At 34.7% G+C, this 14,153-nt stretch overlaps 2 protein-coding genes across 14 annotated transcripts in view; one reads left to right on the forward strand and one right to left on the reverse strand.

Annotated features, from left to right (window-relative positions):
• The window catches only part of HECTD1 (HECT domain E3 ubiquitin protein ligase 1), a 125,560-nt gene extending 111,858 nt beyond the window's left edge, over positions 1 to 13,702 (forward strand). For 6 of the 10 annotated variants that reach the window (XM_036881239.2, XM_036881240.2, XM_036881241.2 and 3 more), the window contains 15 exons: positions 731 to 887; positions 2,835 to 3,057; positions 4,155 to 4,209; positions 4,431 to 4,613; positions 4,993 to 5,200; positions 5,285 to 5,370; positions 5,575 to 5,702; positions 7,343 to 7,544; positions 7,797 to 7,934; positions 8,204 to 8,811; positions 9,814 to 9,892; positions 10,018 to 10,111; positions 10,805 to 10,955; positions 12,510 to 12,654; positions 12,770 to 13,702. In XM_036881239.2, the coding sequence (XP_036737134.2) occupies positions 731 to 887; positions 2,835 to 3,057; positions 4,155 to 4,209; positions 4,431 to 4,613; positions 4,993 to 5,200; positions 5,285 to 5,370; positions 5,575 to 5,702; positions 7,343 to 7,544; positions 7,797 to 7,934; positions 8,204 to 8,811; positions 9,814 to 9,892; positions 10,018 to 10,111; positions 10,805 to 10,955; positions 12,510 to 12,654; positions 12,770 to 12,907 (2,595 nt within the window). In that variant the 3' untranslated portion in view covers positions 12,908 to 13,702. The remainder of the gene's footprint in view (positions 1 to 730; positions 888 to 2,834; positions 3,058 to 4,154; positions 4,210 to 4,430; positions 4,614 to 4,992; positions 5,201 to 5,284; positions 5,371 to 5,574; positions 5,703 to 7,342; positions 7,545 to 7,796; positions 7,935 to 8,203; positions 8,812 to 9,813; positions 9,893 to 10,017; positions 10,112 to 10,804; positions 10,956 to 12,509; positions 12,655 to 12,769) is intronic. The other 4 variants (XM_036881242.2, XM_057488515.1, XM_057488516.1 and 1 more) reach the window with 1 other exon arrangement.
• Positions 1 to 14,153, reverse strand: part of AP4S1 (adaptor related protein complex 4 subunit sigma 1) — a 73,468-nt gene that overhangs the window by 5,147 nt on the left and 54,168 nt on the right. The gene's annotated exons all lie outside the window — the stretch shown is intronic.

The following is a 14,153-nucleotide window of genomic DNA, read 5'->3' on the forward strand; positions in this document are numbered from 1 at the left end:
ACATTGGTTTCAAAATGTACAACACAGTGGTTCAGCATTTACCCATTTTTAAATCCTTACCCCCTCTAGTGCAGTCACTGTCTATCCACGTAGAAAGATGTTACAGAATCATTAACTGTATTCTCCATGCTGTACTACCATCCCTGTGACCAGCTTACATTGTGATTGTGAATTACTGTGTCCCTGTAATTATGCCCCTCACTCACTGGTCCCAACGCGTCCCCCTTGGTAACCACTAGTCACTTCGCAGTGTCTCTGAGTCTACTGCTCATAGACTTTACTTTTCTAACTATATATAACTATCTTAGTTGGTATCTGTTAAAATTAAATTACTGTTTTGTTCCTTCTGTTCTGCTTTGTTTTTATACATCACAAATAAGTGAAATCATATGGTATTTGTATTTCTCTGCCTGGCTTATTTCACTGAGCATAATACCCTCTAGATCCATCCATGTTATTCCAAATGTCAGGATTTCTTTTCTTACTATGGCTGAATTATGTATATGTACCACATCTTGGTTCTTTATTATTATCACATGTAGATTTGTGTAACTCCCACTCAGGCAACTTACTTTTGATAACTGTAAGTCATTGTACCCTATACCTGTTGGAATAGTGTAGCAGCTATAGAGAAGTAACTTATACTTCATTGTAATAGATAAAACATCACTTCTGCAGTAATGAGAAGCTTCACCTTGTAATGTCTGTATGGGGAATTTTATTTGAGTAGGAAGAAGAAGAGTATGAAACTAAGGGAGGACGCCGGAGAACGTGGGATGATGACTATGTGCTAAAGCGCCAGTTCTCTGCTCTGGTTCCTGCCTTTGACCCCAGGCCTGGTCGTACTAATGTCCAACAGACAACGGATCTAGAAATTCCACCCCCAGGTATAGTGCATTTTATTTTGTGGTCTAATTTTAATAGATACCAAATAAGTTGATACATGCAGTTAGAAAAGTAAAGTGATACTTGTATATGCAAGTTATAAATACAAATTTTCAGGAAAAACTGCTAGCCTTGGGGGAAAAAAAGATTTTTTTTTTAAGGAGCCAATTACAGTATTTAAAAACGCTGTGTTTTGTATTTGGTAGTTTTTAAAGCAAGGCCTCGTTTAAAGAGGTAACTTGTATTCTGTTTTATACTGGATCAAAATTGCAGAGGAGTATTTCTAGTCATCTTTTTCTTTGAAAAGCTGTATAATGGTTTTAGTTACAGCTTCTGGAGTTAGTCAGCCTATGTGGCACCTCTATCTCTTATAACTCTATTTTTGGGTGGTCAGCACACTAATGGCCCCCCAAAGATACGTAGGTCCTAAATTCCAAAATCCCTGAATATGTTACCGTAATGTGACAGAGGAAACTTTGTGTATGTGATTAAATTAAGGATCTTGAGATGGGGAGCTAATCCTGGATTGCCTGGGTGAGCTCAGTATAATCACCAGTGTTCTCATAATAGGAAGACACGAGGGTCAGCGTCAAAGGAAACTGGCCAGTGGGAAACAGAGATCGGAGAGGTGAAGCCCCATGACCCAAGCAGTATGGGCAGCCTCTAGATTCCAGAACAGGGAAGGAAACAGTCTTCCCTAGAACCTCCAGAGGAACAAAGCCCTGCCCATCCATTTTAGATTTCTGACTGCTAGAGCTGCAAGATGATACATTTGTGTTGTTTTAGACCACCCAGTTTGTGGTTATTTGTCACAGCAACAATAGGAAACTAATACACAAGGCAAATTACCTAATCTGTGACAGCCTCAATTTTCTCATCTGTTACATAGGGAAAAGAATTCCCTGTTTGACAGTGTACTTAACAGGGTTAAATGAGGTCAACTATGTAAAGTGCTAAGCATGGTACCTACTGTGTGCCTCAATGAATGGCAACTGTTGTAATCAGTATATTATCCTTAATGAAGACTTAAATGTTGATAACGTGTGGAATGTACTTTTTACTGGATAGAAAGATACCTGTATTAAATATGAAGGTAGGTACACTTTGTAGTATAATGATTTATGGTGAGAATGGGTATAGGCTGAATCAAGATGTTCCAAGGTCCCTTCAATAAGGAAAACCTATTCTAGGGAGTATAAATAAGTATGGGTTTTCTGTAGAGCTCTTTGACATGTATTTCATATTTTCTGATAAAGTGTTTTTACTACTAGAAATTTATACTGAATAAATTTAGAACAGATTTGTATACATTGATGACTACAGAAATTATATTGTCAAAAAATTGGAAATTACCTCTTTTGTCTTACAATAGGGGTATGGTTCAGTTAAGGTACAATGGACTATCATGCAGTGAATCAAATAATACATTAGAAGACTATCACAAAATGTGGAAAAGATTACTAACCTAACAAGAATAAACCACCAAATACACTATGAACCTGATCGCGCGCGCGCTTGCGTGCGTGCGTGCGTGCGTGTGTGTGTGTGTGTGTGTGTGTTTACCTCACAAACTGCTCATTTATTGTGAGCAAAAGCTTGGCAGGTAATTGACCAGAGTATGTGTTTTTCTATGAATGTAGAATTACAGATAGTTTTAGTTTCTCATTTATAAAAATAAAATGTTTCTGAAATATTCATACAGTTATGCATGTGTACTTAGAGTTAGAGATCTGTATCATATGCATAAATTCTACTTTAGTACTGTCTTTAACCTAGGTGTAACTTCATTTTAAAAATAAATGTTGAAGCTAGGGGAGTCTTAAACAGGCAATGTCTTTAGCTAACATATGGCAGAAATGCTCAGGTTTCATGTCGCCTTGTCTCACTGCGGCATTCTTTCTGGGTCGCTCCTTTCAGGGTGCTTGTTCTCACGTCTTCTGTATTTTCAGGAACACCTCATTCAGAGCTTTTGGAAGAAGTTGAATGTAGTCCGTCACCTCGATTAGCCCTCACTTTGAAAGTAACAGGTCTTGGAACAACTCGTGAAGTTGAATTGCCTCTCACTAATTTCAGATCAACCATTTTTTACTATGTACAAAAATTGCTTCAATTGTCCTGCAATGGCAACGTGAAATCAGATAAACTTCGGCGTATTTGGGAGCCAACATACACGTAAGACATTTTAATTTAATGTTTTAAGTAGATGTTTTCATAGTATATGAGCCCAGAAGCATTGTATTTCTGTGTTCTGGACTTTAGGAACAGAAAATATTTGGTTCTTGTTCTGTTGTTTTACAGGAACAGATATAGCATTTCTGACTTTTGATGTAGATAAGTTAGGGTTTACAACTGGAAGGAACGTCAGAAATACTCTGAACTAGTTGCTTATGTCATAATTATTGAGCTCCTTGGGATTTCCTATTAAGTACTAAATATTTTCTATTTTTTGTTTTTCGGTCTGTGACTTAAACCTGCCTTTCTTTGGTCATTCACTCAACTCATTCAACAAATAATTATCAGTGACCTTGAGCAAATTTATTAGCATGTTGGTGCCTTTCCTAATCTGTAAAATGAGAGTTGTGAGGAAGCAATGAATTAATATACATAAAATGTTTTTAGTGTTCTCTTGGATGTAGAAAATACTCAGTATTATCTATAATAATAATAATACAAATAAATATAATTTAATAATATAAATGAATAATAAATTATAATCACGTTTATGTAACTTTATGTTGCTGATGTTCTCTTAACATCAGTGATAATCTCGTATAATGTCCAGTAATGTAGCACCTTTCAAGATGGAGGAGAAGGTCATCATGGCATTCCCCCTTCTTCAGTGTTTATGGAAGTTTCATATTTGATCTCAACTGCCTTATGTGAAGCACTCCAGGCCTTGTTATTCTTATCCTTTTGTTCTGCCTAGAAACAGAAGCAAACCATTCCTCATCTCATTTTATTTTTACAACAATATATAGAAGTTATAACACATGATACAGCATATTATTTCTTTAAAAATTCTAGGTTTGATGTGTTTTCTTTGCAATAATTTATAACCATAACTTCTTCAGGGATATGGTTTCTGCTACTTTGTCTTATTTGTAATGAATTAATATTTTTTCTTATAAATTCTGAGTTCTGTGTTTGATGTATGCATATGGCTAATGAGTGACATCATTCATATATTTTTTAAAGAATTGATGCCTTACTGGAAATAACCAAAAATCATTTGATTTATAAATTAACTTGAATAATATCTTCATGTTTAGAATCATGTACAGAGAAATGAAGGATTCTGACAAAGAAAAGGAAAATGGAAAAATGGTAAGTTATTTTTAGAAAATGGGCTTTGGCTATTTAGGGAAAAAGAAAAGATAAATAAAAACTAACAATGTTTCGAATGAACATTTCAGAGAAAAATCACTAACATGGAATTCTTTAGATTAGGTTAAGTGCATGATTTTAAAACTACTGTATGTAATGCATGTAAAATAGCGTGGACTTTATAATCAGGAAAGGCCAACATTTGGTTTTTCCTGTTGTAGGGCTGTTGGTCTGTAGAGCATGTGGAACAGTACCTTGGCACTGATGAATTACCAAAGAATGACTTGATAACCTACCTGCAGAAGAATGCAGATGCCGCTTTCCTGCGCCACTGGAAATTAACTGGCACTAATAAAAGTATTAGGAAAAACAGAAATTGTTCTCAGCTCATAGCTGCATATAAGGTATCCATTGGCATCAAAACACTATTTTAATTGGGAATGGCTTCGTGCTTTGTTTGCAGCTTTTAAAAATTCTTAAGGAAGAGAGGTTCATTGGGATATGAAAAAAATGAGGTTGAATTAACATTGTTAATATGTCACTGCTAAATTTCATATATGGTTTGTGGTATTGGATCTAAGTACATAGTTTTAACTGGCTTATAGTGGTCATATTTTATTTGGGAATTTCAGTGGTTTAGAACACACTGATTTTCAACTGTTTTTATTTAAAAGAAGACAGTTCTTCAAAAAATTCCAGCCATTTCAAAGTAATACTAATAGGATGATGTATCTCTTTTCTTGAAAATGTGATTAATGGCTAGTTTGCTAATTGTTTCTATAGGATTTTTGTGAGCATGGAACAAAGTCTGGATTAAACCAGGGTGCCATTTCTACTCTTCAAAGTAGTGATATTCTTAATTTGACAAAAGAACAACCTCAGGCCAAAGCAGGCAATGGACAGAATTCTTGTGGAGTGGAAGACGTCCTTCAGCTTCTGCGTATTCTGTATATAGTTGCAAGTGACCCTTATTCAAGAATATCCCAAGAAGGTGTGTAGGAAGCCTTGTTTCACTTCTTTGGCATTTTAAAGAGCTAGTCAGTTTATATATTTATTAATTTTATTACTTTTACAGAAAGTGATGAGCAACCTCAGTTTACTTTTCCACCAGATGAATTCACTAGCAAAAAAATCACAACAAAAATTTTGCAGCAGATTGAGGTAATAAAATCAGACAGCTGAACTCTAAACTGTACTTGTTGGACTTTCAAAGTATTGCCTCTCCTTCCACCATGTCTTATCTGTTCTGATTCAGTGATTTGGGCCATATCGTCCATTACATTCACTTCTTTCATTACATTTCAGAATTGACTCCTTTTTGTCTTTTTTAATGATTTCCTTAAGACATTATTTGTTAATTTGCAGGAACCACTGGCGTTGGCAAGTGGGGCTCTGCCAGATTGGTGTGAGCAATTAACCAGCAAGTGTCCTTTTCTAATACCATTTGAAACTAGACAGCTTTATTTCACTTGTACAGCATTTGGGGCATCAAGGTAGGAAATGCATCTTTTTATAAATTTCTAGAATAAATAATACTTTTATGTTATATAAGCTCAAAATGTACAACTATATATCAAGACTGATGGAGGAAAATTTTATCTTTCTTATAAAGAGTTGTCAACATTTAAACATTCTTTTGTTTCCAGTTGGATATATGCTCTTAGAATATAGTGGACCCTTGCACAAGGCAAGGTTAGGGTTGCCAATACTCTCCCCTTGTAATTGAAAATCCAGATATAGTTTTTGACTCCTCAAAATCTTAAGTACTAATAATCCTACTGTTGACTGGGAATCCTTACCAATAACATAAATAGTCATTTAACATATTTTGCATGTGATATATATTATATATGGTATCTTTAGAGTAAACTAAGCTAGAGTAAAGAAAAATATTTTATCAAATGGTTGCAAATCCCTGAAAAAACTTCCAATGTATTTATTGAAAAAAAAATCTGTGTATAAGTAGACCCATGCAGTTCAAACCCATGTTGTTCAAGGGTCAGTTGTAGTGTGGATTGAATCTCTTGGAGTAGTGTGGAATAGAGTACTGTGTTTTCATCATCTAGCATTTATTGTACAGTTTTAACTAGTTTAAATCAATTATTAGTTGCTAAAATTCTTAGTAATATCAAATTAAAAGTTTGCAAATAGCTTTGATAACACTAAAATATACCTTCTTGCATACATAATATATATATATATAACATATATATAATGGCAGGAATTTCTGGCAGTTTTGTTCTCTGCTCTACGTGCAGTTCCTAAAGCAGTGCATAGCCCATTGTAGGTGCTCAATAAATATTTGTTGAATGATTGAGTATCCAGGGTACTTTCAAAGTAGATTAAAAAAATTGTAATTTAAAATGGAGCTGTTTCCTTCCCCAGTAAGTTACTTGATGGTATTATTTCATACCATTTATAAAGCATCTGTACATGTGGAACTACTAGCCTGTTGTGATAAATGTCATTGGTTATGATTTCTATTTTATAGTTGAGGAAGTTGACTCTCAAAGAACATAGCTGATTGGTCTGAGTCTACAAAAACATTGTAGCACACATGAGAGTAGATCTTTCATCCTTTTATTCGTAGTTCATGTTTTTTCTCTCACCCTAGGAGGATTAGCTCTGTGTTGTAAAAAAGAAAATACTTTTATACATTGTTATATTTTACACTTTTCAAAAAAGTTTTTACTTTTTTAAACACTTTTTATTATGCTATTTTAATGGTAGCTTTCAGTTCGTATGATAGTAATAAAGATAACTTAATCATTTTTTAATATCTCTAATAGTCAGGAAATGTTGCCTGCTTTTATGTATCATGAGTTTGTCTATATTTTTATGTGTTGTGTGGGGTTGGGCCGAAGACCTTTATTTTGATGTATTATTTGCTAAAGTAAAGAAGGGGAACATAGACTAGGTACTTTCTCAACTTGTTTAAGGAAGATTACAATAAAAGCGGTTTATATATTTTAACGAGTGGAAGCAATAATTTATGCAATAAAAATGTCACTGTTTTAATCAACTGATAAAATACTTCTTTAAAAAACTTCTTGAACCTTTGGATTATGATGCTGCTTTAGTAGTACACTTAACAGTTGTACGCTACAGCTACATTGGTATTTTTCCATTTCAGAGCAATAGTGTGGTTACAGAACCGACGTGAGGCCACTGTGGAAAGAACGCGGACCACAAGTAGTGTCAGGCGAGATGACCCTGGGGAGTTTCGAGTTGGTCGTCTCAAGCACGAAAGAGTAAAAGTCCCGCGTGGTGAATCACTGATGGAATGGGCTGAGAATGTCATGCAAATACATGCAGACCGAAAATCAGTTCTTGAGGTACCTCGTACCTAATTTATTTCAGTGTGCGGGAATGACAACTGGACATTGTATAGAAATCGCATTACATAGAGGAATTTCTCTGCCTTTAGGAAAACTAGAATAAGACTTCTCTGTTGCTTATAATATATTATACTGCTGCTATAAAAAAAGGTATCTTATTGGACTTGATTTTTTTTAAGAATGGGATCATTAAAAAATAGTTTTTAAACTCACTTTTTCCTCCCCTTGATTTATTTCTTCATATTTTAGGTTGAATTTTTAGGAGAAGAAGGAACTGGCCTAGGCCCTACATTAGAGTTTTATGCTCTGGTGGCAGCAGAATTCCAGAGAACTGATTTGGGAGCTTGGCTTTGTGATGATAACTTTCCAGATGATGAATCCCGTCATGTAAGATTCCCATTTTATGATTTGATTTGTGATTCTGCTTTTAGAAAGTATTAAAAATAGGCTATACTTTCTGAGCACAAGCTAGATTTTCTGACTTTCTATTATTGAATAATCTTGATACTATTAAAATGTTTTTGAACTTCAAATTCCATTACCAAACTATTTAATATATATGTAAATACTTTCAGATAGCTAAACTGATGAAGATGTTTAATGTTAATGGATCTTTTTTTTAATTTTATTTGCATTTCTTCCTCTAAAAAAATAAGGTCGACCTTGGAGGTGGATTGAAACCGCCTGGATACTATGTGCAGAGGTCATGTGGACTCTTCACAGCACCATTTCCACAAGATAGTGATGAGCTTGAAAGGATCACAAAACTCTTTCATTTCCTTGGGATTTTCTTGGCCAAATGCATTCAAGACAATAGACTTGTGGACTTACCAATTTCTAAGCCTTTCTTTAAACTTATGTGTATGGGTGACATTAAAAGCAATATGAGTAAACTGATTTATGAGTCACGAGGTGATAGAGACTTACACTGTACTGAGAGTCAGTCTGAAGCTTCTACAGAAGAAGGTCATGATTCACTCTCAGTAGGAAGCTTTGAAGAGGATTCAAAATCAGAGTTTATTCTAGACCCCCCCAAACCAAAACCCCCAGCTTGGTTTAATGGAATTTTAACTTGGGAAGACTTTGAACTAGTAAATCCACACAGAGCCAGATTTTTAAAAGAAATTAAAGACCTTGCTATCAAGAGGCGCCATATTTTAAGCAATAAAGGTCTTTCTGAAGATGAGAAGAACACAAAATTACAGGAACTAGTGCTGAAGAATCCATCAGGTTCTGGGCCTCCACTTAGCATAGAAGATTTAGGGTAAGCTTTGTATATACAGTTTTCAACCTAATAGATGAATATGTTCTAAAGCTTTTGTTTCTTTGGTCCCCACTAAGGTGCAGCATATGAAAGATCTTGAAACAATCTTTCAGGAATAATAATGTGCTGTAGGAAATACTTATCATTGATCTTGAATGTTTGATTTGTTAGTATTATAAAGATAACACTTAGAATACCAAAGTGTAGTATATTAATCATCAGACCTCTGAAAGATACTCTGATTTATTAAATATGATAAATGTGTATACATTTTTTATAAAAAATCCAAAGCCAAAAGTATTTTGACAAATTCATTAGCTAATTAATACATGTAGCCTGCTTGGCAAAGCTGAAAATAGTTGGCTTTGTATGTAAATTTTATCCCCAAAGGCTGCATTAACTCACTTAGATGCTGCAGCTGTTAGGATAAAATTCTATTAATTTATATACATGTAATTACTATACCTTTGGTACATTTTACTGTGACACTGGGTTGACTGCAAGGCCTTTTCCTTTTTCCTTCCTTTCTCTCTCTCCCCACCTCCCTCCTTCCTTCTGTCCCATCTTCCTTCCTTTCTTGATAATGTTGAGAAGTTGTATTTGAAAAATTGTTATGTATTCAAGGTTTGATTTGGAGGGACAGAGTGTGACTCACTTTAATGAGTCAATAGTTCCTTCTTGCAAAAAAAAGAAAAAAAATCTTGTAAAAACATATTGCTGCCATAATTCATTGCAGAAATCTTTAGTTCATAAATTTTGTGCTGTACAGGGCAAGTGAAATATGGAAAGGTGGTGGTTTCATGCCATCTTTGCAAAGCCAAGTTTGGTAATAGTTGGCCTAATAGTTTTTATGCACAGGGATTTGCATTTTAAAAGGCCTCTACAGGTAGGCTAATATTGTCGGAGGAGGGGACAGGTTCATTGTTTCAGCCACAGTGTTTCAGAAGTTAAATACCATAGTAGCTGAATGTTAGCTAATTGAATCCTTGTTTGTTTTCTCAGGTTAAATTTCCAGTTTTGCCCTTCCTCGAGAATATATGGTTTTACTGCTGTGGATCTCAAGCCAAGTGGTGAAGATGAGGTAAAAATTTTGCTTTTGATACAGTTCTAATTTCAGCAACATCCTCTCAATGAGACCAGTTGTACTAGGGTGCTACTGAAATAGTCTGCATATTAATAGTAACATTGGCAAATTTTCTTTTGCAGATGATAACAATGGATAATGCAGAAGAATATGTGGATTTGATGTTTGACTTTTGTATGCACACAGGTATTCAGAAACAGATGGAAGCCTTTAGAGGTAATTTTTTAATACTCTTTAGCTTAATCCATCCCCCTTTGAGGCAGTTGAAAGTAACGCAGTACTATGGTCAAGAATTGTGGTAATCTTTAGATTTTCCCTCTAGTTTTTGTCTTCCAGTTAGTTAGGTTGTCCTGAGTCTCAGAATAGGTTGGAACATTCTCAAGCTTGCTCCTCATGAGTAATGGGGGACCCAGTTTTGGCCTCCATTTCTTCATTTGTTAAGTGGACATAAGGCTGCATACTTTCCACATTATGTGATCAGAACAAATTAAACCATGTTAGAGCCTAAGTTCTTCAGGTGAAGATTGAAGTAAAAGATACTAGACTATTCATCACTTACTAGTTTTGAAAATGAGAACACAGCTTTGGCTGGCTTGTGTGACACAAAGAGCTGGGTGGGACATTATTAGAGCTTGGCCATTGACCATGCTTTCTGAATAGTCTCTGCTCACATTTATGATATTAAGCAGAAATTACTATACTTAAAATCCTAGCAGTTTTTATTTCAAGCTACTTTAATTTATACATATATTTTAAACATTTATTACTATTTTCTTACCTTCTGTCCATTTAGTTGATACTGGGTATATAGATTTGAAATTTCATATTTTGAAGTTGTAACTTAAAAACTGACTTGTGTGGTTTTTTTGTGTTTTTTTTTTTTTTTTTTTTGCTGTGTGTGTACTGTAGATGGGTTTAATAAAGTTTTTCCAATGGAGAAATTAAGTTCCTTCAGCCATGAGGAAGTCCAAATGATTCTTTGTGGAAACCAGTCACCATCCTGGGCAGCAGAGGACATTATCAATTACACTGAACCTAAGTTGGGTTATACACGTGACAGGTATGTGTTGGTTATTTTCTAAGACCGACAAAGTAGTTTATGTCTAAAAATAACATGACAGATTCTCTAAAGAACTGTGACTCAGTGAATTACCATCTTTTAAGTGAGAAAACAGTGTAAGTCTCACCATTACCAAGGTGCATATCCATTCACTGATAAGGCTAAGTTTATACACAAAGACAAGTGAGTCTTGGTTGGGTTAAGATTCCTTTTCTTGTAAGGTTCCTTTTCTTACTGTGTTTTAATTGTTCATGATACTAAAAATTGGGTAAATTATAAACAGTACACTCTTTTTATATTAACCCTTTCAAATTCAAACTTAAAAGTTAAAAGCATAGTTGAAAGAATTTCCATATATCATTTACCCAGATTCCCCAGTACGTATTTCCTTTGCTGTATTTCCTTTTTATTTTCTATTTATATACATGTTTATATGTATACCTACACGTGTGTATATATCTATATACACACCCAGATGCACTGTTTCTTTTCTGAACCATTTGAGAATATGTTGCATAGATCATATGTCTTTATTCTATAATACTTTCATGTACTGCCTTTACTCTGTAATACTATAATGTATATTTCCTGAGAAAAATACATATTTTCTCAGGAAGATATCTACAAATCCACATTAGCTAGCAATTTCATGATGCTATACTGTTAGCTAATCTATAGTCCATATTCCTCTTTTGTTGATGATTCAGGTTTTTAATAATGCTCCCCTTACCCTTGTATTGGGAAATTACATTTAGTTGTGATAAGTATTTTTTGTTGCTTTAAGTTGTGATATGTTTTTAGTCTGGAACAGTTCAGCTGTTTTTCTTTTCATACCACTGACAGTTTTTAAGACTGCAATTCCTATATTACTTTTTCCAAAAAGTTTCCAAATTAATATAAATGAGAGAGTATTGTGAATTGTTCTTTTTAATAAACTTTTTATTAGTGTATAACAGAAGCACACAAATTGCATGTACAGCCTGGAGAATTTTCACAAAATGAACAAGAAACAGCTCCAGAAGTCCCTTTCCCTGTCATATTCTTTTCTAGTCATTAAGTCACTATTCCTATTGATTAATTTTGCTTGCTTTTGAACTTTAATAAATGAAATCATATAGTCTATATTCTTTTAAGGTTTGGCTTCTGTTTTAACATTATGATTATGAAGTTCATCCATGTTGTGGCATATGGTGGTAGTTTATTTTGCTATAATGAAAATAGATTATTTCAGATCCCTTTTGGTAATTTAGCCATTTTTGGATGAGTTATGTAAGTGCACCTTGAGCTTTTCTGACATGTTGGCTTTGTTACATATTTGATCCCCATACTCCATCAGTTTTTTGGTTCTTAACATTTGTAAGTACAAGACAGTCTTTAAGGGGTATTTTTAAAGTAGCTTGTATCAGCTCATTTCATACTTACCCAAGAGTCTCTTGATTGTACTGTTCTGGTATGTGGGTATTTGGTTTTTTGGTTTATTGTTGGCTTACATAGTAGTGGCAGTCTTTTTCATTTAAATCAACTGTCAGATCAGTGTAACTCTTCTCCTTTCAGCCCTGGTTTCCTGAGGTTTGTGCGGGTTTTATGTGGCATGTCTTCAGATGAAAGGAAAGCATTCCTACAGTTCACCACTGGTTGTTCAACTCTCCCCCCAGGAGGACTGGCTAACCTACATCCCAGGCTCACAGTTGTACGCAAGGTACAAACTCTAGTTAATGGGCAGTCCAAGTGGAACTTAGTAGCTTAAAGATTGAAAGAAAGAAGTATTTAAAGTCATGCATGATATTTTGTTAATTTTACTTTTCTTTCTATAGGTTGATGCTACTGATGCAAGCTATCCATCAGTGAACACATGCGTACATTATCTGAAGTTGCCTGAATACTCCTCAGAGGAGATCATGAGAGAGCGCCTGCTAGCTGCTACAATGGAGAAAGGCTTTCATCTCAACTGAGCTTTGAAGTATAATGGGAGACATCAGACTTTAAAAGTACTAGTGAAGCCTCTTGTGTTTGTGTCCACGCTAACGACACTTGCCTTTTTGCCACCAGTAAGGCTCTTCAGAACATGTGGAATAAGTTTGTTAGCTGCTAGTGAAAAAAGAAATCCTTTACCCAGCCAGCGAGTGTGTAGCACAGAGCACTGTGTGTTCCTACAAGGGCTTATGTGACTGGAACAAGGTGGTCCTACTTGGCTGTTCCAAAGAGCAGCTTCTCAGATCTTCAGTGTTCGCTGGCAAATTTCTAACAGTGTATTTGTGTAAAGTTTGTTGTTTCATACTTCATACACTACAGCTGCCATCACTGATCCCTGTTTTGCTGGCTTTTAAGCTACTTGGTCAGAAATCCTGCTTCCTTAAAACATAGAGTTTATGAGCATCTCAAGCTTTTTCTTTTTCTTTTTAATGATGCCTGCACTATTAGAGTATTCTAGTGTTCTCTCTTTTGTTTGGCATATAATCATGCACAACCTTTTTGTTTCTTTGAGGTGGGAGTATATTTTTATTTCCTAAATGCCACACTATAAAGATCAAATTCTTAAGTGTGTGTGTGTGCAGCTCAAAGATAAAGATATATTACGGGGGGAAAAAACACTGGTCTAGATGCAAGGCACACTTAAAGCAAGTTTTACTTTTGGTTGTATTTTCTTTGTATATTATAAACATTTATTTAACTTGTTGCAGTTTGAAGTAAAAATTTTCCAAAATGTATGCTCAATAATAATCATTAAAATGTTTGCAGCGTACAAACCTGTGTCATGTGACTGTTTCACTGCAACCATGAGACCTAAGAGCTTAACTAGACACTTTATTCATTTTGAATCATGAGATTTATTTTTTTGAAAGTTATTACATGAAGAAATGTATTTTTCTATAGTAAATATACTTACTGAAACTGGAAACCTAGAAGAAAATATATGTTCACCTGCTTATTTGGGATCCAACTGTTGTGTTCTATTTTAAACTATTTGTCAGTTAAAAATGGCCAAGTTATTTGTGTTAGCCTTTTAAACACAAGATCTGCCATTGTATATGTAGGGATATGTAAGTCCAAGATCCAAGAATGAGTTTTGAATGTTGTGTTAGATGAAACCACCAGGCAACCACTATTTCCTGGTTTTGAAGAAGGGGCTCTGTTTCCATTTCCAAATTCCTATGATATATCACATCTCTGCATTTAAGTGAAAGAAATGTGGCTAAG

Source organism: Manis pentadactyla, chromosome 11 (assembly GCF_030020395.1).
Source record: "Manis pentadactyla isolate mManPen7 chromosome 11, mManPen7.hap1, whole genome shotgun sequence".
Lineage (NCBI taxonomy): Eukaryota > Metazoa > Chordata > Mammalia > Pholidota > Manidae > Manis > Manis pentadactyla.